At 41.0% G+C, this 24264-nt stretch overlaps 1 protein-coding gene across 2 annotated transcripts in view; it reads left to right on the top strand.

Moving 5' to 3' along the window:
* The first annotated feature begins 15288 nt into the window (after positions 1-15288).
* Positions 15289-24264, top strand: part of PAX8 (paired box 8) — a 45362-nt gene continuing 36386 nt past the window's right edge. For both annotated transcript variants that reach the window (XM_056571291.1, XM_056571290.1), the window contains exons 1-2: positions 15289-15347; positions 16898-16997. In XM_056571291.1, coding sequence (XP_056427266.1) covers positions 16973-16997 — 25 coding nt within the window. In that variant the 5' untranslated portion in view covers positions 15289-15347; positions 16898-16972. The remainder of the gene's footprint in view (positions 15348-16897; positions 16998-24264) is intronic.

Raw genomic sequence — 24264 nt, 5'->3', positions numbered from 1 at the left:
GTTTTTCATAATGTTCATCCCCAGTATAAATTCAGCAGACCCCTTATCTGTGACATTAGTTACAATCACTCCCTGCCCGGTAAGTACATGCTCTCATAACTGAAAAATTGGCTCCCAGTATCCATGTCAGGGGACCGGTTGCCCATTACCCGCAAGTATTCTGAAGTTTACATCATCAGGCTCACACAATAAACTAGCATCCCAATGCTGATAGAAAACACTTTTAGGTATAATAGACACTTGTGACCCTGTATCTATCAACGCCTCCAACGGTACACCTTCTACAACCATTTTTACATAAGCAACATAAAGTGAGAGTCCTGACTGAGGTTGTTCGGGGATTGGACCTGATGACCTGAGGGCTGGTCCGCGACCTCAGGGGAAATCTGTTTAAATCCCTATACTGCATTTTCCAATGTCCTGGTTTATTACAATAGGTACAAAAGGGTCTTTGAGTCCCTGGGGGTCTACTAGGTGGAGGGTTGCGGAGGTTGAAATTGTGGGGAGCAGGAGCAGCGGCAGGTTTTCTGGGTAGGGGCAGTTCACGGTCAGGTGGGGTGGACTGGGTGGCAAGCTCCTTCACAGCCTTAGTCAGTTGTTTAATGTCCTGCCTAACACTCTGAAAATCTGAGACTGCGATGACTGGCAAAGCAGGTGACACTGGTGATGGTGATGGTATAGATCTGGCTTCCGCCCCTAGTGGCTCCTGGACAGGTGGACAAGCTTCCTCTAACTCACTTGGATAGCCAGTCTCTTGAAAGCAGGGAATGACAAGTTGGGGTTTTGGACCGTTAACATTCTCAGCTGGGCTTTGTCCCACGTATTATGAGCCCCACTAATAAATCTGTCCATTAAAACCTTATTGCCCTGCTCGGGAGTTATACCATCTAGTTTTTGGACAGTCTCTAGGGAATTCTGTAGGGCTATGGCATATGCTCTCTAGGTCTCACCTTGCTTTTGTCGCCTTTCATATAACCGGAGACGTACCTCTGATGGAGAATGTGACTCAAATACCTCGTACAGTCTTTCAAAGATCTGCTCTACAGTTGCCTTCTCGGAGGCTGTCCAGGTGCGGACTTCTTCCAGTGCTGGTCCCTGGAGTTGTCCTGTGAGCAATTGCACCTGTTGATTAGGAGGGAAAGAGTAAAAGACAAACAAACTCTGGATCCTTTCTTTGAAATCCCTCAGCGTGAAGGGGTCTCCATTACAGGTAGGGAGGACAGGGTTCCCCATGAATACCAGCGCAAATGCTGGAACACCAGGGTTATTAATGTGGACTGCAGGCAGGACTGGCAACATTGCGGCCGCTGGGGCCGGCTGATGAATCCTACAGGCGCCTGATCGATCAGCTACTGCTACTTTATCACTGGGTGATTATCCTTTTTCATATCCATTCAATTCTGCAACTATGTAATAGTTGAAGAACATTTTGGATAAAAGAATTGGATATATGCAATCCTTGTCTGTTGTGCTTTCATTTATGATGTTAATTGCTGGACCTATACTGGGGAATAAGGAGCCCCTAGTCTGAATGCACGGGAGCCTCCCAGGCACTTATCAGTAATCCACTGTGGTATTGTTAGAAACGTGCTTTAAGAGTTATACCATGTGTTATGTCATGTGATTGTTACCCAGGAGGTACCAGTGACCAGGTGATCCCAAGAGTGACCTATGGGCTCCCTGCTAGTCTCCCCATATAAGCCCTGGAGCTTCTCTCTCTCTTCTGCTGAGGTCCAGTGCAGTCGCCTAGTGTGTGTGTCCAGAGTGTTGGAGGCCTCAAAGTCCAGTCCTGCAGCCACCATCAAGTCAAGTAAGATAAAGTCACAGCTTTATGAGTCAAGTCAGTCCTGTCATCTGTCAAGTCAGCGTGGTCTGCATTCAATTGTCCAGTCCTACTACAAGTCCCACCAAGCCCTTAAGGTCTCTGCATCACTGGTCACCTCCTTGGGCCCTGGCTGAACTGTATAGACTTCACCAACTGTCTACCCTCAGTAAAGTTACTGTTGTCCGTAACTTGGCGTCGGAGTCTTTATTGCCTTCGTGCCTAGCCCAGGATCCAGCGGTTTAGCTTCGGGTGTTTATAGGCTAAACTTCACCCTGGCATCACGAATATGAGGGGTTAATTCCATCTGCCCCTAGGGTAACAACATCTGCCCTGTACCAGACACCCTGCCACCACAATAGATGATATAAACTGTATTATAGGCAGTTCCTATAAAAAGTATTCTGTAGATTTCCCATGGTCGTTTGCATCCGACCCTTTAAGGGTCCGATCGGCTCTTCTTTTTTTATTTATTTTTTTAGCCGATCAGACCCTGAAATGGGTCGGATGTAAATGGCTACTACCGATTCCCTATGGTTCCCATTCCCTTTCATGGGGCCCTTCAGTGATCCGATAATTTTACAGGAATTTAGCGGAGAAAAAAAATAGTGCTTGCACTGTTTTTGTCTCCGCTAAACTTGACGGAACTGCCGACGGAGCTCCACCAAACGAAGCGAGACCAGAATGACAAGGTAACAAACCTGAAAGTTGTCCAAAATATGCCCCATATACAGGTGGATGGTGGTTACAACTACCTATGTTTTATATACTCATAGTACAGAATGCTTAGGATGGCTGTACCTAGAATTAAAACCATGGTCACGGTCCCAACCAGGGGGCCTCCATCTGTTGCAAAACTACAACTCTCAGCATGCCCGGACAGCTGAAGGCTGTCTGGGCATGCTGGGAGTTGTAGTTTTGCAACAGATGAAGGCCCCCTGGTTGGGAATCACTGGCATAAAGCAGCATTCTCCAGAATAGTGGTGAGATCCATTAAGTTGACATAACCTCTCCCCTCTGAATTTGGGAATTTGGACCTCTGCCCCCTCTCCTGGTCCTCACTGTACTGTACCCATGATGTTTATTTACCAACACCTTGCCTTTTGTTTGTGGATAATGTAAGGGGGGCAGGAGGGGTTAATTTGAAGCCCCTTCCTTATCAGGCCTCTGATCTGGAAGATAAGGAATGGTTAGAGGGGTTTATGGGACATGACAAAGGAATAAAAGGTCACTTTTGTCACTTCCTCTGATAAGGGAAAGCTTTGAACAGCGCACATCTCAGAGGGTTCGGCATCAATCTGTGTTCTGACCATTTTATTAGGGTTTTGACACAACAAGAAATGGAAAATTGTCCCAAAATCCAGGGGTCAGAGTGTGATATACTTAACTCCCAATCTGCCAGGGAAGATAAGATTAGCCCCATGCTTCTGGATGAGCACGACTTCCATCAAGTATATATCTACTAAAAATATAATAAATCAACATAATAACAAATACAATAACTACAACCTGTTCCTCTTCAGTGGAAGTTTTTGACTTTTATGGTACCAATAATGGGGATACAGTTGTACCCAGGCTTTTCTTAGGGCTCCCAAATGGTCTCTCTGGAGACCCCTACCATGAATGAAGTCTCATTGATCAGAGCCTTATCTATGAATGCCTGAAATATAGGAGGGGAGGGGAGAATCGATGATACCTTCATTGACTAACTGAAAGGATAGATTATTATGAGGTGGCCCAGTGCGGGATGGTGTTGCCCTGTACCTTTCCTGCCCTGTCAGGCAGTGTTCCTCAGCATCCCAGGGCCCCTTGTGGTTGTTTCCCCATTTGTATATATGTTGTATATTAAAAGATGTGTTATGCTTTTAATAAAATGTACCATGTGATTGTTACCCAGGAGGTACCAGTGACCAGCTGACCCCAAAGGTGACCTATGGGCTCCCTTCTAGTCTCCCCATATAAACCCTGGGTGGAGCTTCTCTCTCTTGCTTCCTACTGAGGTCCAGTGCAGTCGCCTAGTGTGTGTGTCCAGAGTAGTGGAGGCCTCAAGTCAAGTCCTGCAGCCACAAGTCAAGTGCAAGTAAACTAAAGTCACCGTCCTGTCAGTCACAAGTCAGTCAAGTCAAGTCTTCTGTCTACCCAGAGTGGCCTGCACTAAATTCTCCTATCCAACTACATGTCCCAGCAAACCTGCTAGGCCTCTGTGTCACTGGTCACCTCCTTGGGCCCTGGCTGTACTGCATAGACTGTAACAACTGTCTACCCTCAGTAAAGCTACCGTTGTCCGTAACTTGGCATCGGTGTCTTCATTGCCCCCGTGCCTAGCCCAGGATCCAGCTGTATAACTTCGAGTGGTTAAGGCTAAACCATGCCCTGGTGTCACGAACACAAGGGGTTAATACCATCTGCCCCTAGGGTAATTACATCTGCCCTGCACCTCGTTCCCCGCCATACCACAACTATATCTTCTGAGTTAGCCAATAAAGGTATAAAGGTATTGTCGCTACTCGATTCCTATATTTTCATGGCTAACACGGTACAAACTCTCATCGGATTTTGCCAAGCCTGAAACAGACATATGGAATAAAGGTCTATGATTAAGGAGGGAATTCCGAAGCCCGTCAGTCTATGTCATTTTTCTGCCTGATGTTTTTTTTGGACTACCAAGCGCGTTTTTTTTTTTTACAATTATTTTTGGACTACGACTGTGGTACTGCCAGTGTTTTTGTGCAGCATGAACAAGAGGAGCTGATCACATGTATATGGAATAAATGGTTCTTGAATGGGAATTAAAAAAAAAGAGTTCCCTCGCTGTCCCACAATGAGGAAGAAGCCTCTTCATTTTTGGGGTATGGGATAACGTATATGTGGTGAGGGTGTGATGAGGGCAGATGGAATTACCCTAGGGGCAGATGGCATTAACCCCTTGTATTCGTGATGCCAGCGCACGGTTTAACCCCTTCACCACCTGAAGGTATACCGCTGGATCCTGGGCTAGGCACGGGGGCAAATAATGACTCCGATGCTAAGTTATGGAACAACGGCAGCTTTACTGAGGTAGACAGGTGTAACAGTCTATACAGCTTAGCCAGGCCCACGGAGGTGACCAGTGACTTCAGAGACCTCAGGGCTCACTGGGACTTGAAGTGGATTTCACTGACTTGACTGGGATCTTGAATGACTTGAGTGCGACTGACTAGACAGACTTCACCCCGTTTGTAGCTTACTAGGTTTTGACGTTCACCTGTGGAGTAGTGGACTTGTGGATCTGTGGCTGTGTGGTAGGCTTCAGGCCTCATCAGGACACCAGACACTCTCTCGGGACTTGACCTCACTGTACTCAGCAAAGACTTGGACTAAGAGACTGTGCTAGCTCCACCCAGGGTTTATATGGGGGAGACTCTGGAGGGGTCCCATAGGTCACCCTGTAGGTCACATGTCACTGGTACCTTCCTTGGTTACAGCACATAGCAACATTACTTAAAGGTATATAACAATATATATATATATATATATATATATATATACATATATATATATATATATATATATACACACACACACACACATATACACATAGATATTTTAAAGGGGTTATCCAGGAAAAAACTTTTTTATATATATCAACTGGCTCCAGAAAGTTAAACAGATTTGTAAATTACTTCTATAAAAAAATCTTAACCCCGTCAATAATTATCAGCTGCTGAAGTTGAGTTGTTCTTTTCTGTCTAAGTGCTCTCTGATGACACCTGTCTCGGGAACCACCCAGTTTAGAAGCAAATCCCCATAGCAAACCTCTTCTACTCTGTGCAGTTCCCGGGACAAGCAGAGATGTCAGCAGAGAGCACTGTTGCCAGACAGAAAACAAGAACTCAACTTCAGCAGCTGATAATTATTGAAAGGATTAAGATTTTAAAATAGAAGTCATTTACAAATCTGTTTAGCTTTCTGGAGCCAGTTGATATGAAAATTTTTTTTTTTTTGCCTGGAATACCCCTTTAATTTTGATTCCTTTAAAAAAGAGACTTTCTAGTTGTTGTAGAACAACAAATCCCAGCATGGATTGACTGCCTTTGAGTACATGGGCATGCTAGGAGGTATAGTTTCACAATGGATGGATAGACACTTTGTGCAGACTATGGTTACGTCATCGGAATATTCTCCTATACTAGGTGACTATGTTTTCCTGCAACAGGGTTTCCCAATCAGAGTTCCTACAGCTGTTGCAAAACTACAACTCTCAGCATGCCCAGACAGCCAATTACGCACAGAGGGGCCGGAGCATCGTGACGTCACAGCTCCGCCCCTCATGATGTCACGGCCCGCCCCCTCAATACAAGTCTATGGGAGGGGGCATGTGGCCGTCAAGCCCCCTCCCATAGACTTGCATTAAGGGGGCGGGCCGTGATGTCACGATGCTCCGGCCCCTGTATAGCCCGTCATTACACACAGAGCGAGTTTACTTAAAACAAGTATAGTGTTTAGTATTTAGTCAGTCTAGCATAGTTAATGATCATTTATAACTAATTCAGTGATGCAGTGATGTACATACAGTTTTGTGCATAAACTAATCAAATGTTCCCACGTCTAACCATTTTTCCTGTCCTCGTGTACATGGTGCTCTACTGGCCAGAGGGTTCCCCTGCAACTTAAAGGGGTACTCCGTCGCACCTCGCTGTCATTACAGCACAGAGAAAACTCGCTCTGTGCGTAATAACGGGCAATACAGGGGCCGGAGCATCGTGACGTCACAGCTCCGCCCCTCATGATGTCACGGCCCGCCCCCTCAATACAAGTCTATGGGAGGGGGCATGTGGCCGTCACGCCCCCTCCCATAGACTTGCATTAAGGGGGCGGGCCGTGATGTCACGATGCTCCGGCCCCTGTATAGCCCGTCATTACACACAGAGCGAGTTTACTTTGTGCAGTAATGAAAGCAGGAGGCTACAGCCGAGATCCCGGGGGTCACCAGCAGTGGTCAGACATCTTATCCCCTAAAGGGGTACTCCGCCCCTAGATAAGATGTCTAAGGGCGGAGTACCCCTTTAAGTAAAACACGTGTAGTGACAGGGTGTCATGTAAAGGTAATAATGTTATATTGTCTAAAGTATGTATGGTGTTCTGGAGAGAAGCAGCTTCTGCCAATGGGCCCCAGCAGCGTAGGCATCGGGTAGAAAGCCTCTGGCAACCCGATCTGAATCAGGTGTGTAAAATGTGTTATGTATGCAGTTACAAGGTTTACAAATCCCACATGTTCAAGATCCCATAACCCAAGGAACATGTAAGGACATTGTCAATAAATGCCACATGGACTCGTCCCCGGTTATTTGTTATTCCTTACTTAGACCTGTGAAGGACATCTGGAATTAATGCCCCAGGAACTGTTGTCATCACCAGAGCCCAGTGGCCACTTCAGTCATCCAACCTCCAGGACTGGGTGCCGAGGACGGCTGTGTTTAAGAGGGGAAGTTTGTGGTGGCCCAGTACAGGAGTTGTACCCCTGTACCCTAGCTGTCCTGTCAGGCAGCCTCGCTGCAGTGTCCCCTGGGCCCCCTGCACCTGTTCCCCTTGTATACTTATCTTTATGCTGTGTATTGTATATAAAAGTGTTATGTCTTTAAGAACCATTGACATTGGAGTCATTATTGCACATCCCCCCCCCCCCCCCCCCCCCCCCCCGTGCCTAGCCGATGATCCAGCGGTATACCTTCGGGTGCTATTGAGGATAAACCACGCCCTGACGTCATGAACACAAGGGGTTAATGTCATCTGCCCCTAGGTTGATTCCGTCTGCCCTCGTCCCACCCTCTACCACATGAACATAACCTAAGGGGGTGTTTACACAGTGGAATGTCAATCCCCCAAAAATTTCCTGGCAGACATTCTGCTGGCACCTGATGGGGGTGCCTTTCTGCCCTCCGCGAGAGTTATTTCTCCAGGTCCTGACAGCCACTAAGCTGCTACCCTAGTGGTAAAGTAATTACATGAGAAGGGGGCTTGTTACAGTGTTTCACCCCTGTAGTAAGGAGATTACATTAGGAGGGGGCTTGTTACAGTGTGTCACCTCAGTATTAAGGTGGGATATGTCAATAGGAGGAGTCAAGGGGGCAGTAAAAATAGCTTTTGCCTAGCTTGCCAAAAATCCTTGCACCAGTCCTGTGTGTGCCTAGTGCAGCAGAATGGGACTCTGCTGCAATGGAATTACCGAGTGGAAGTCTTCCACCAAGTTCTGGTAGGAAATTCCGCCATGTGAGCCTAGCTCCAGGAAAATTTCTAGCAGACATCATGCAAACAGTGGGCACCGGCAGAGCATGCTGATGCTAGGACCGCTCGGAAATGCGCTGCCTCCATACACAGCAATGCATTCTGATCAGATTCCGCAGAAATAATTTTTTTTCTATTTTTTTCAAATTTTTTTTGTAATTTTTTTTCTGCATGGGCCGGAAAACAATAGGATTTTTCTGCAACGGAATTTCCGAGCAAAATTTTTTCCACCGAATTCAGGTGTGGGAACGTGGCCTTAGAGTGCAAGCTCTGCGACTCAGTTCCCATTACAGCCCATGCGCCCATAGAAGATGAAGCAGCGAGCGGACACCACGTCACCTCTGCCCTCAAACTCATTAGACTTCCCCAGCTGGGGTTATAAAGTTGTGTTTTCTTTTCATTAATTGATAGATTCTGTCTTCCCATGCTCAGGGTCATAAAGCTGACAGAACAGAGGCATTCTCAGCCCATTCCCACTGATCAGAACAGTTATTTGACAAGGGAACTGTTCCCCCCTCAAATGTAGGGGTCATGTTGCCAGGCTTTGTACTTGTTTAAAGAAAATACTGCCCATCTCTGCCCCACCGGGGAGAAGGTGCTCCTGGCACAAGTCATTGCCCTATAATGTGTCGGTCATACTAAGGTATGTACAGATTGAGCAGCACTTCATTTATCATTATGTTCAGACATCGAGATAAGTCTCTTAGAATCATTTGTAGATACACTGATCCCTCAAGTTACAATTAGAGATGAGCGAATTTACAGTAAATTCGATTCGTCACGAACTTCTCGGCTCGGCAGTTGATGCCTTTTCCTGCATAAATTAGTTCAGCTTTCAGGTGCTCCGGTGGGCTGGAAAAGGTGGATACAGTCAGAGGAAAGAGTCTCCTAGAACTGTATCCACCTTTTCCAGCCCACCGGAGCACCTGAAAGCTGAACTAATTTATGCAGGAAAAGGAATCAACTGCCGAGCCGAGAAGTTCGTGACGAATCGAATTTACAGAAAATTCGCTCATCTCTAGTTACAATATTAATTCATTCCAGGACGACCATTGTATGTTGAAACCATTGAATGTTGAGACCATAACTCTATGGAAACCAGGTAATTGGTTCTAAAGGCACCAAAATGTCATCCAAAAATAGGAAAAAGTGAGGATTAAAGATAAATAAGTAGATAACTAATACAGATAAAGCAAATCCTTACATATAAAAGTAAGAAAGATCTGCTGGGAGCTGTAATCACTGTCTATTTCAGTGATTTCCAACCAGGGTGCCTCCAGCTATTGCAAAACTACAACTCCCAGCATGCCCGGACAGCCGAAGGCTGTCCGGGTATGCTGGGAGTTGTAGTTTTGCTATAGCTGGAGGCACCCTCTTTGGGAAACACTGGTCTATGTAGAGGACAGAAGCTTCTTCAGGGTCCTGTACAGAACACGCAATGTCCTAAAAAAATGGAGCCGCCCTCACCTGGTGGAGTACAGAACATGTAATACCTCCCTGTACTGTAGGGGGCGCTGCCAGACACCAGTCAGTGCATGCACTTTAGGAATACAGGGGTTTTACCAGTGAAATGTCCATTCTGATTGGTCGGTTCTTCCAGCCATTGACACGTTTCGCAGATTCCATAGCATTGTATGTTGAGTCTGGTTTCAAGTTACAATGGTCCAGAAAAGACCGTTGTATGTTGAAACTATTGTATGTTGAGGCCATTGTAAGTTGAGGGATCACTGTATATCTGTAATTTGCACATGTTATATCTCCACAATTCTGCAAATTCAGCTCCGCTAATTCTGACAACTTCAGTTCTGCTGCATTTGTATAAATCAGTGTTTCCCGACCAGTGTGCCTCCAGCTGTTGCAAAATTACAACTCCCAGCATATATATATATATATATATATATATATATATATATATATGTGTGTGTGTGTGTATAATAAATCAATATAATAACAAATACAATAACTACAACCTGTTCCTATTCATCGGAAGTACCCAGGTTTTGCTTAGGACTCCCAAAGGGTCCCTCTGCCCCGTAGTGACCCCTACCATGAATGAAGTCTCATTGATCAGAGCCTTATCTATGAGTGCCTGAAATATAGGAGGGGAGTGGAGTAGCGATGACACCTTCATTGGCTAACTGAACAAATAGATTACTATGGGGGAGATTTATCAAAACCTGTGCAGAGGAAGAGTGGTGCAGTTGCCCATAGCAACCAATCAGATTGCTTCTTTCATTTTCCACAGGCCTCTAAAGAGGCCTGTGGAAAATGAAAGAAGCAATCTGATTGGTTGCTATGGGCAACTGCACCACTCTTCCTCTGCACAGGTTTTGATAAATCTCCCCATATATCCTCTGAGTTGGCCAATAAAGGTATCGTCGCTACTCCACTCGCCTCCTATATTTCTAAGGCTAACACGGTACAAACTCTTATCTGATTTTACCAAGCCTGAAATAGACATATGGAATAAAGGTCTATGATTAAGGCAGGAACCCTGAAACCCGTCAGACCATGTCATTTTTCTGCCTGATGTCTGACTTCTATTTATAAATGACCTCATAAAGAAGATTTTTTTTGGACTACCAAGCGCTGTTTTATTTATTTATTTCCGGACTACAGCTGTGGTACTGCCAGTGTTTCCGTGCGCTGGGAACAGCGTGAATAAGAGGAGCTGATCACATGTATATGGAATAAATGATTCTAGAATGGAAATAAAATACAGATTTTGGGGGTATGTGACAATAGGGGAGATCTATTAAAACTCAGTGTAGAGGAAGAGTGGTGCAGTTGCCCATAACAACCAATCAAATTGCTTCTTTCATTTTTCAAGAGGCCTGTGAAAAATGAAAGAAGCGATCTGATTGGTTGCTATGGGTAACTGGACCACTCTTCTTCTACACAGGTTTTGATAAATATCCCCCAATGTGTAAATAAATAAATAAATATATATATATATAATCAGAAATATAAGCGATAAATGGACAACACAATCAAAATTCTCCAGAATGAGAAGACAATAACGCTGATTGAATGTTAAAGGGGTACTCCACAAGAAAACCTTTTTTTTTTTGTTCAAATCGACTGGTGCCAGAAAGTTAAACAGATTTGTAAATTACTTCCTTTAAAAAACCTTAATCCTTCCAGTACTTATCGGCTGCTGTTATGATTCACAGGAAGTTCTTTTCTTTTTTTTAATATCCTTTCTGCCTGACCACAGTGTTCTCTGCTAACACCTCTGTCCACTTCCTGTGGATCATACAGCAGCTGATAAGTACTGGATGGATTAAGATTTTTGAATAGAAGTAATTTACAAATCTGTTTAACTTTTTGGCACCAGTTGATTTAAAAAAAGGTTTCCAGTGAAGTATCCCATTACATATATATAGAGAGAGAGAGAGAGAGAGAGAGAGAGAGAGAGAGAGAGAGACTGTCCCTATTCTTCATATATTGTAAGCTCTCGTGAGCAGGGTCATCTCTCCTCCTGTTTGAATATTTATTGTGTAATATCTGATGTTTGGCTTTATTTGTACCCCCAATATTTGTAAAGTGTTGCATAATCTGTTGATGCTATATAAATAAATAAATATAAAAATACTACTACTACTAATAATAATAATTATAATAAAACATATTTTGGTAACTACTGAACGTATTATCTATATACATATATATATATCTATATATATATATATATATATAATATACGGCACGGCATATCTATAATGGCCGTCCTAATATATCATGCAATGCTACAATCTGGTATCAAAAACACATTATCCAGGCCACTCCAACATGTTTCACTGCACACAGCAGCGTTTTCAGGGGGCACATTGTAATGGCCAATCTAATGATTCGGCCAATGATTTATAGGGGGGGGGGGGGGGATTTATCAAACATTTTACACGTCTTTTGGAGTGTAAAAAAAGGCAAAAATTGGCAAAAATTTGGTGCATTGATAGTTTTGCCCGCTTTTTGTCAGGAAGTGATTTTTGCCAAACTTGCTTACTTATTTGAATCGCCCTTTGACTTTGCAGCGGTTGTGACTTGATTATGTACAACGTTGTTCTCCAAAGGTGGCAAAGAGTGCTCCAAATGTCTCAAACCATTACAGGCAATTTTTTTCACTTACAAAACCTACTTACAACAACTTTGGGTGCCAAATTTAGCACACTGCTGGCAAATAGTGATAAATTAGGCGCACGTACACGTAACTCGAGCCTGGTAAGTTAGTTTTAAAAATGTGTGTAGCTGAAAACACAGTGATAAATCTTCCCCGTAGTCTTGCAAAAGTTTTTTTTTGCAAGTATTTCGATTCTCCAGGGAAATCGGGCACCATCCCTGAGTCTCAGGACTTATACGAGACTATGTGAATCATTGGCCGATTCTTTAGATTCGGGTTCGGCAAATCACACATCTGATGGTTGAATAAACATTCGTCTGGCCAACAACCTTTCGCAGATTCAGTCACGTACATTTTAGCCCATTAAAGTTGCTCAACCTGGCCATACATGATCAATGGCATCGGCACCTTTACTGTAGGTGATTGGTCTCCATACGATAGACCTCCAGATGTTGCAAAACTACAAATCCTAGCATGCCCAGACAGCCGTTGGCTGTCTGGGCATGCTAGGTTTTGTAGTTTTGCAACATCTGGAGGTCTACATTTTGAAGACCACTTCTGTAGGTTCCTCTTAAAGGGGTACTCCGGTGTTAAACATCTTATGAATATAATAAATGAATAAATCACTGATATTCTTTTTGGAGTGCCGCTCTTCTACTTTCTAATCTCTTTGGAAACATGGCTGTGAGTCAGACTACGGGAAGCAGAGCACCCACCATTGGACTTAAAGGGGGTACTTCAGTGGAAAACATTATTATTATTTTTTTTTAGCAACTGATGCCAGAAAGTTAAACAGATAGGGTGTTCAGAGGATGTTCATACCATGGACATTAAGCAGCAGCAGAGTCCCATTGATTTCAATGGGATTCTGCTGCGCTGTGCACACAATTCCAGAGTCCCTAAAAAGAATAGACGTGTCTATGTTTCCGGCAGAGTCCGCATGGAAATGCATTTCTGTCTATGGGATGGCACATTTCCGAGCGGTCCTAGCACCAGCATGTTCTACCGGCCCTTCACTGTTGGGGCAATGTCCGCACGAACATTTCCCGTGTGAACATCAGGAACGTGCACACATAGACTAGAAGCGGGATGCCCTTTTAATGTCTTCTTCTTAGGTGTCCTTTTTTCCTGAAGAGTGCTGCAGCTGATAGCAGTAATATTGAGGTAAATGAGGTAAATAAACGACCCATTTTTTTTCGAATGGGCCCCTGCCCGCAAAACTGTCTGTGCACATTTCTGGTGAACATAGCCTTATTGTTTAGCTGAGAAGATATATATTGTTACCCCACCTATCTCCTATATTTCTAAGGCTAATATAGTACCAAGCCTCATCTGAAACAGTCCATTATATGGCACAAACCCCCAAAAAACGCTAACCCCACCAAAAATATCACACCATAGAACCCTATGGTATTCATTATTGGATCATTCATCAGTATTACAATCAGCACATAGCGCCAGGTAACACGTGCCAACCTCATATATACAAAGTTACCCATAGGTATTCAATATAGTAGAATTCCCTCCCCTACCCCATAGACATTCTGTACATGCTTGGATTGGCTGAGCATTGATCAGAAGCAATAAGCAGCTGCCAAACGTATATGTGGCCGCTTATCTCTAGGACAGCAAAGAGATTCCCAAGTAGAGATTTTTCCAAGTAGATATGGTAGGAAGGATCTGGAGCAGGGCTCAAGTCCTGCAGGAATTCATGGGAACGGAGTTCCTGCACTTTTTCCACTGCAGGAACCCTGTTCCCATTTTCAAGAGTCCTGAAGGACCTGTCCTTGAGTGGAAATCTTGGGTGAGTTCCCATACTTTTTCTTCCAGGACTTTACCCTTGATCTGGAGGCTGGTTCTAGAGATGAGCGAACTTACAGTAAATTCGATTCGTCACGAACTTCTCGGCTCGGCAGTTGATGACTTATCCTGCATAAATTAGTTCAGCTTTCCGGTGCTCCGGAGGGCTGGAAAAGGTGGATACATTCCTAGGAAAGAGTCTCCTAGGACTGTATCCACCTTTTCCAGCCCACCGGAGCACCGGAAACCTGAACTAATTTATGCAGGATAAGTCATCAACTGCCGAGCCGAGAAGTTCGTGACGAATCAAATTTACTGTAAGTTCGCTCATCTCTAGCTGGTTCCCTTATACATTAGACCAGTGTTTCCTAACCAAGGTGCCTCCAGCTGTTGCAAAACTACAACTCCCAGCATGACCGGACAGCCTTTGGCTGTCCGGTCATGCTAGGGGTTGTAGTTTTGCAACAGCTGGAGGCACCCATGTTAGGAAACACTGCATTAGACCTACAGAATTGTCCAATCCTTCTTATAGTTTTATGTTTTCAGGTTTGATATTCGTACAATTCGTGCTCCCTATAAAGTACCCATAAGCCCCACCATGTCAAAATGTCATCGTGTCCCTATACTGTGGAACCTCAGCCCTGGTATCAGAAGAAGAATTGTCCATGCTAAAGATACATAGGGTATAAAAGTTTGGAAAGAAGCAAATGTTCTTACAAGGTCTATGATGAATTGAAGATCATTTCCCATTAAGGAGTAAAACATTGGTTATATCTCATTATAGGAAAGCTGGGTAATTATCAATATGGATGCCATTATAGTTTTATGGGATCTGCCCAAACTGATGCAGATGTTATTCAGGGATTTGGCAAAGTTGGGGTTGTTGCACTGGGAAATGATTTCCCTACTCAATGTCCTGTAAATATAATATAAATATGGAGTGTAGTGTCCGGACATTAGGAGCCGGTGTCAGTGATGGGCACAGAGCAGCCTGGAGTTATCTATGTACAGAGAAATACACAAAGGAGGTGTAGTCCTGACAGAGGGGAGATAATGGCTGTGTATCAGCTCCATCACTGTGTCACCACTATCAGGATACAACATTCACAGGCTCTATCAGATGCTAGGGCTGGGGGGCTCCAGGAACATTGGAATCAGCCATCCATGGGTAGAGCCCACCTCCCAGCCGCCCTGGAACACCTGCAGCCAATCCCTGCCCTGGGTCCTGAGCCAGACAGCCCTGAGACCCCCTTCATGGATAAATCCTCCTCCCCACATCCTATTGTAAGAGACAAACTTCCAGCAAAGTGTAAGGGTGAGGACAGGTCCTCCAGAGACAAGGTAAGGGGGGCTGACATCTTCTGCTCAATGCACATACATGGTGGGATGACATCTGTCTGTCTCATATCTATCTCATATCTATCTATCTATCTATCTATCTATCTCATATCTATCTATCTATCTATCTATCTATCTCATATCTATCTATCTATCTATCTCATATCTATCTATCTATCTATCTCATATCTATCTATCTATCTATCTCATATCTATCTATCTATCTATCTCATATCTATCTATCTATCTATCTATCTCATATCTATCTATCTATCTATCTATCTCATATCTATCTATCTATCTATCTATCTCATATCTATCTATCTCATATCTATCTATCTATCTATCTATCTCATATCTATCTATCTATCTATCTCATATCTATCTATCTCATATCTATCTATATATCTATCTATCTATGTCATATCTATCTATCTATCTATTTATCTATCTCATATCTATCTCCTATCTATCTATCTATGTCATATCTATCTATCTATTTATCTATCTCATATCTATCTATCTCATATCTATCTATCTCATATCTATCTATCTATTTATCTATCTCATATTTATCTATCTATGTCATATCTATGTATCTATTTATATATCTATCTATCTCATATCTATCTATCTCATATTTATCTATATATCTCATATCTATCTATCTCATATCTATCTATCTCATATCTATCCATCTATCTATCTCATATCTATCTTTCTATCTCATATCTATCTCATATCTATCTATCTCATATCTATCTATCTATCTATCTATCTATCCCATATCTATCTATCTATCTTATATCTATCTCATATCTATCTATCTCATATCTATCTATCTATGTCATATCTATCTATTTATCTATCTCATATCTATCTATTTCATATCTATCTATCCATTTATCTATCTCATATCTATCTATCTATCTATCTATCTATCTATCCCATATCTATCTATCCCATATCTATCATCTATCTATATCATATCCATCATCTATCTATGTCATACCTATCTATCTATTATTTATCTGTGTCTTTTTTTCTAAATCTATCAATGAATATATTTATTTATTAATCAGTTAATCTCATAGTTATCTATTTAACTGTTTCCTATCTATAAATCTGTCAATGAATGTATCTATTTGTCTTATATTTATAAATATATCAATTAATGTACCTATCATCTATCTGTCCTATCTCTAAATGTATCAATGAATGTATCTATTAATCTCATATCAATGTATCAATCTAGTTCTATCTCATATCTATCTATCACATATCTATCTGTCTATCTATCTATTTATCTATATTCTATCTATCTATCTCATATCTATCTCATATCTCTCTGTCACATATCTATCTATATTCTATCTATGTATCTATCTATATCCTATCTATCTATCTATATCTATCTATGATGTATCTTTCTAGCCATGCCATATAGATGGCAGAATTGTTGTTGCACTGGAGGAGGCTTGTTGTTGGTATACAGTGGGGGGCATTATGTTTGGGGTCCCCTGCACTGTCAGTGACCGGTGTCCCCCCTGCAGGTGACTCTGCTCCAGGACACAGAGGAAATACCCGGGAGAGGATCATTCATTCACCGAGGACATCCAGCAGGCACCATGCCCCATAACGGCATCAGATCCGGTAAGTGACATGGAGCCTCCATACACGGCGGTCATCGGGTCCTCACATGGGGCTGCACCGATCTCTACCGAGGATCTGTATGATGACTGGATGATGACAGCCGATCCTATACTATACAAGGGCATCTATAGGGGACGAGGAGCTGACAATCTATTCTGTGTAATACAGATCCCTCTATGTCAGTGCAGGGACAGTCAGGTGGGGGCATCACCTGCATCATGTGACCAATCATATCACAGGTGTGTGGGGTCATCCGAGGTCAACAATACCTGATGGGATAAGCATATGTTTATTTGTTGTGAACTATTTATCCAACTCATATCTATCTATCTATCTCATATCTATCTCATATCTATCTATCTATCTATCTATCTATCTATCTCATATCTATCTATCTCATATCTATCTATCTATATCATATCTATCTATCTATCTCATATCTATCTATCTCATATCTATCTATCTCATATCTATCTATCTCATATCTATCTATCTATCTCATATCTATCTATCTCATATCTATCTATCTATCTCATATCTATCTATCTCATATCTCATATCTATCTATCTATCTATCTATCTCATATCTATCTATCTCATATCTATCTATCTATCTATCTCATTTCTATCTATCTCATATCTATCTATCTATCTCATATCTATCTATCTCATATCTATCTATCTATATCATATCTATCTATCTATCTCATATCTATCTATCTCATATCTATCTATCTATCTGTCTATCTCATATCTATCTATCTCATATCTATCTATCTATCTGTCTATCTCATATCTATCTATCTCATATCTATCTATCTCATCTCATATCTGTCTGTTTCATATCTCTTTATTTGGAATCTCTATCAATTTATCTATTCCATATCTATCTATCTATATCTCATATCTATCTATCTCATATCTATCTATCTATCTCATATCTATCTATATCTCATATCTATCTATCTATCTCATATCTATCTATCTATCTCATATCTATCTATATCTCATATCTATCTATCTATCTCATATCTATCTATCTATCTCATATCTATCTATCTCATATCTATCTATCTATCTCATATCTATCTATCTATCTATCTATCTCATATCTATCTATCTCATATCTATCTATCTATCTATCTGTCTATCTCATATCTATCTATCTCATATCTATCTATCTCATCTCATATCTGTCTGTTTCATATCTCTTTATTTGGAATCTCTATCAATTTATCTATTCCATATCTATCTATCTATCTATATCTCATATCTATCTATCTATCTATCTATCTCATATCTCATATCTATCTATATCTATCTCATATCTATCTCATACCTATCTATCTATCTATCTCATATCTATCTATCTCATATCTATCTCATCTCATATCTATCTATATCTCATATCTATCTATATCTCATATCTATCTATCTATCTATCTATCTCATATCTATCTATCTAACTATCTGATATCTATCTATCTATCTATCTATCATATCTATCTATCTCATATCTATCTATATCTCATATCATCTATATCTCATATCTATCTAACTATCTCATATCTACCTATCTATCTATCTCATATCTATCTATCTCATATCTATCTATCTATCTCATATCTATCTATCTATCTCATATCTATCTATCTCTTCTCTATCTGTTTCATATCTCTTTATTTGGAATCTCTATCACTGTATCTATTTCATATCTATCTTATGTATTTATTATCTATATATATTTCCTATCACAAAGGATGCCTGGCCTGACCTCTGTGATAGGTTGTGTGTATGTATATCTGTATACCCTTCAGGTGTCATGTCAGTGGGAGCAGCACCTGGAGGGGTCTTTATACACTTCATGCTGGGCTCAGTATAGCGCTGTCCCCTGGTTATTGATAATGTATGGCAATGGTCTGGTGCTGGATAGAATGATATCACTTTGGTTTCTCCTGTGTCCTCATCCCCTTGTATGTAGTAGATATTAGGAGTCTGCTCCTCTGTTATTCTAGTGCCCCCCATGTCTGCGCCCTGATCCTTCACTGATCAATACGAATATGTATCTTGTTATTCCGAGAATTATTCGATGTATTTTATTGGGTGTGTAAGGATTTGGATGAATGGCTGTCCTGCTACTGATGGTGAGGAGATGGTGAGGATGATGAGGAAGATAGTGAAGATGATGAGGATGATAGTGAGGATGATGAGGATGATAGTGAGGATGATGAGGATGATAGTGAGGATGATGAGGAAGATAGTGAGGATGATGAGGATGATAGTGAGGATGATGAGGATGATAGTGAGGATGATGAGGAAGATAGTGAGGATGATGAGGATGATAGTGAGGATGATGAGGATGATAGTGAGGATGATGAGGATGATAGTGAGGATGGTGAGGATGATGAGGAAGATAGTGAGGATGATGAGGATGATAGTGAAGATGATGAGGACGATAGTGAGGATGATGATAAATATAGTGAGGATGATGAGGACGATAGTGAGGATGATGAGGACGATAGTGAGGATGATGATAAATATAGTGAGGATGATGAGGACGATAGTGAGGATGATGATAAATATAGTGAGGATGATGAGGACGATAGTGAGGATGATGATAAATATAGTGAGGATGATGAGGACGATAGTGAGGATGATGATAAATATAGTGAGGATGATGAGGACGATAGTGAGGATGATGATAAATATAGTGAGGATGATGATAAATATAGTGAGGATGATGAGGATGATAGTGAGGATGATGATTGTTGTAAGAATTTGTGGTCGGGTATACAGTATAAGTATTACCAAGGATCATTGAGCTCCTCGTTTACGATGTAATATTATTATTAATTATTATTATTAATTATTATTATTATTATTTTGTAACGTAATTATTATACTTCTATTGATGTACATATTATCAAAATAATAATAATGATGATAATAACAATAACAATAACAACAAGGCATTATCTCTACTTTTGGAATAATACTGTATTACTGTTATTTAAATGAGTATAAATATTGAAACTATTACAATGCAATTATAGATACTAACAATAAAAATACTATATTCATTATTGTTGTTATTATTTTCATTAAAATTATTATTGTATATTTATTGTTATTGCTAAAATATTACTATTATCATGATTATCATTATTTTACTATTACTATTACTGTGGACAATATATACTGTTAATACACGGTATTCCTGTAACACATAAGTATGTTACTAATGTAACATTTTTATTGTATTATTATTATTATTATCATCATCATTGTACTAGTCACTGCTACTAATTCATATATTGTTCAAACCATCAAGATACATATTTTAGTATTAACTATATTATTATAATTTTCGTTTTTTGCTATCATTATACTTTTGTTCTGCTGCTAAAATATAAATGAATATACTTATTATTGTTATACATTTTAGTGCTGTGTGGTCAGGTATATACTTGGCAGTGTATATACACTGTATACACATACTATTGTGTGCTGTGTGGTCAGGTATATATACCTGGCAGTGTATATACACTGTATACACATACTATTGTGTGCTGTGCTGTGTGGTCAGGTATATTTGCCTGGCAGTGTATATACACTGTATACACATACTATTGTGTGCTGTGGTCAGGTATATACCTGGCAGTGTATATACACTGTATACACATACTATTGTGTGCTGTGTGGTCAGGTATATACCTGGCAGTGTATATACACTGTATACACCATACTATTGTGTGCTGTGTGGTCAGGTATATACCTGGCAGTATATATACACTGTATACACATACTATTGTGTGCTGTGTGGTCAGGTATATACCTGGCAGTGTATATACACTGTATACACATACTATTGTGTGCTGTGGTCAGGTATATGCCTGGCAGTGTATATACACTGTATACACATACTATTGTGTGCTGTGCTGTGTGGTCAGGTATATATGCCTGGCAGTGTATATACACTGTATACACATACTATTGTGTGCTGTGTGGTCAGGTATATACCTGGCAGTGTATATACACTGTATACACATACTATTGTGTGCTGTGTGGTCAGGTATATACCTGGCAGTGTATATACACTGTATACACATACTATTGTGTGCTGTGTGGTCAGGTATATACCTGGCAGTGTATATACACTGTATACACATACTATTGTGTGCTGTGTGGTCAGGTATATACCTGGCAGTGTATATACACTGTATACACATACTATTGTGTGCTGTGTGGTCAGGTATATATACCTGGCAGTGTATATACACTGTATACACATACTATTGTGTGCTGTGTGGTCAGGTATATATACCTGGCAGTGTATATACACTGTATACACATACTATTGTGTGCTGTGCTGTGTGGTCAGGTATATATGCCTGGCAGTGTATATACACTGTATACACATACTATTGTGTGCTGTGTGGTCAGGTATATACCTGGCAGTGTATATACACTGTATACACATACTATTGTGTGCTGTGTGGTCAGGTATATACCTGGCAGTGTATATACACTGTATACACATACTATTGTGTGCTGTGTGGTCAGGTATATGCCTGGCAGTGTATATACACTGTATACACATACTATTGTGTGCTGTGTGGTCAGGTATATACCTGGCAGTATATATACACTGTATACACATACTATTGTGTGCTGTGCTGTGTGGTCAGGTATATATACCTGGCAGTATATATACACTGTATACACATACTATTGTGTGCTGTGCTGTGGTCAGGTATATGCCTGGCAGTGTATATACACTGTATACACATACTATTGTGTGCTGTGCTGTGTGGTCAGGTATATGCCTGGCAGTATATATACACTGTATACACATACTATTGTGTGCTGTGTGGTCAGGTATATACCTGGCAGTATATATACACTGTATACACATACTATTGTGTGCTGTGCTGTGGTCAGGTATATACCTGGCAGTGTATATACACTGTATACACATACTATTGTGTGCTGTGTGGTCAGGTATATACCTGGCAGTATATATACACTGTATACACATACTATTGTGTGCTGTGCTGTGTGGTCAGGTATATATACCTGGCAGTATATATACACTGTATACACATACTATTGTGTGCTGTGCTGTGGTCAGGTATATGCCTGGCAGTGTATATACACTGTATACACATACTATTGTGTGCTGTGCTGTGTGGTCAGGTATATGCCTGGCAGTATATATACACTGTATACACATACTATTGTGTGCTGTGTGGTCAGGTATATACCTGGCAGTATATATACACTGTATACACATACTATTGTGTGCTGTGCTGTGGTCAGGTATATACCTGGCAGTGTATATACACTGTATACACATACTATTGTGTGCTGTGGTCAGGTATATGCCTGGCAGTATATATACACTGTATACACATACTATTGTGTGCTGTGGTCAGGTATATACCTGGCAGTATATACACACTGTATACACATACTATTGTGTGCTGTGCTGTGTGGTCAGGTATATGCCTGGCAGTGTATATACACTGTATACACATACTATTGTGTGCTGTGTGGTCAGGTATATATGCCTGGCAGTATATATACACTGTATACACATACTATTGTGTGCTGTGGTCAGGTATATACCTGGCAGTGTATATACACTGTATACACATACTATTGTGTGCTGTGTGGTCAGGTATATACCTGGCAGTATATATACACTGTATACACATACTATTGTGTGCTGTGCTGTGGTCAGGTATATGCCTGGCAGTGTATATACACTGTATACACATACTATTGTGTGCTGTGCTGTGTGGTCAGGTATATGCCTGGCAGTGTATATACACTGTATACACATACTATTGTGTGCTGTGTGGTCAGGTATATACCTGGCAGTATATATACACTGTATACACATACTATTGTGTGCTGTGCTGTGGTCAGGTATATACCTGGCAGTGTATATACACTGTATACACATACTATTGTGTGCTGTGGTCAGGTATATACCTGGCAGTATATATACACTGTATACACATACTATTGTGTGCTGTGTGGTCAGGTATATACCTGGCAGTATATATACACTGTATACACATACTATTGTGTGCTGTGCTGTGGTCAGGTATATACCTGGCAGTGTATATACACTGTATACACATACTATTGTGTGCTGTGGTAAGGTATATGCCTGGCAGTATATATACACTGTATACACATACTATTGTGTGCTGTGCTGTGTGGTCAGGTATATGCCTGGCAGTATATATACACTGTATACACATACTATTGTGTGCTGTGTGGTCAGGTATATGCCTGGCAGTGTATATACACTGTATACACATACTATTGTGTGCTGTGTGGTCAGGTATATACCTGGCAGTGTATATACACTGTATACACATACTATTGTGTGCTGTGGTCAGGTATATACCTGGCAGTGTATATACACTGTATACACATACTATTGTGTGCTGTGCTGTGGTCAGGTATATGGCTGGCAGTGTATATACACTGTATACACATACTATTGTGTGCTGTGTGGTCAGGTATATGCCTGGCAGTATATATACACTGTATACACAAACTATTGTGTGCTGTGGTCAGGTATATACCTGGCAGTGTATATACACTGTATACACATACTATTGTGTGCTGTGTGGTCAGGTATATACCTGGCAGTATATATACACTGTATACACATACTATTGTGTGCTGTGCTGTGGTCAGGTATATGGCTGGAAGTATATATACACTGTATACACAAACTATTGTGTGCTGTGTGGTCAGGTATATACCTGGCAGTATATATACACTGTATACACATACTATTGTGTGCTGTGTGGTCAGGTATATACCTGGCAGTATATATACACTGTATACACATACTATTGTGTGCTGTGTGGTCAGGTATATGCCTGGCAGTGTATATACACTGTATACACATACTATTGTGTGCTGTGTGGTCAGGTATATGCCTGGCAGTGTATATACACTGTATACACATACTATTGTGTGCTGTGCTGTGTGGTCAGGTATATACCTGGCAGTATATATACACTGTATACACATACTATTGTGTGCTGTGGTCAGGTATATACCTGGCAGTATATATACACTGTATACACATACTATTGTGTGCTGTGCTGTGGTCAGGTATATACCTGGCAGTGTATATACACTGTATACACATACTATTGTGTGCTGTGGTCAGGTATATGCCTGGCAGTATATATACACTGTATACACATACTATTGTGTGCTGTGTGGTCAGGTATAT

The sequence above is a fragment of the Hyla sarda genome, chromosome 4, assembly GCF_029499605.1.
Source record: "Hyla sarda isolate aHylSar1 chromosome 4, aHylSar1.hap1, whole genome shotgun sequence".
Taxonomy (NCBI): Eukaryota; Metazoa; Chordata; class Amphibia; order Anura; family Hylidae; genus Hyla; species Hyla sarda.
This window is presented reverse-complemented; position numbering and strand designations above follow the sequence as displayed.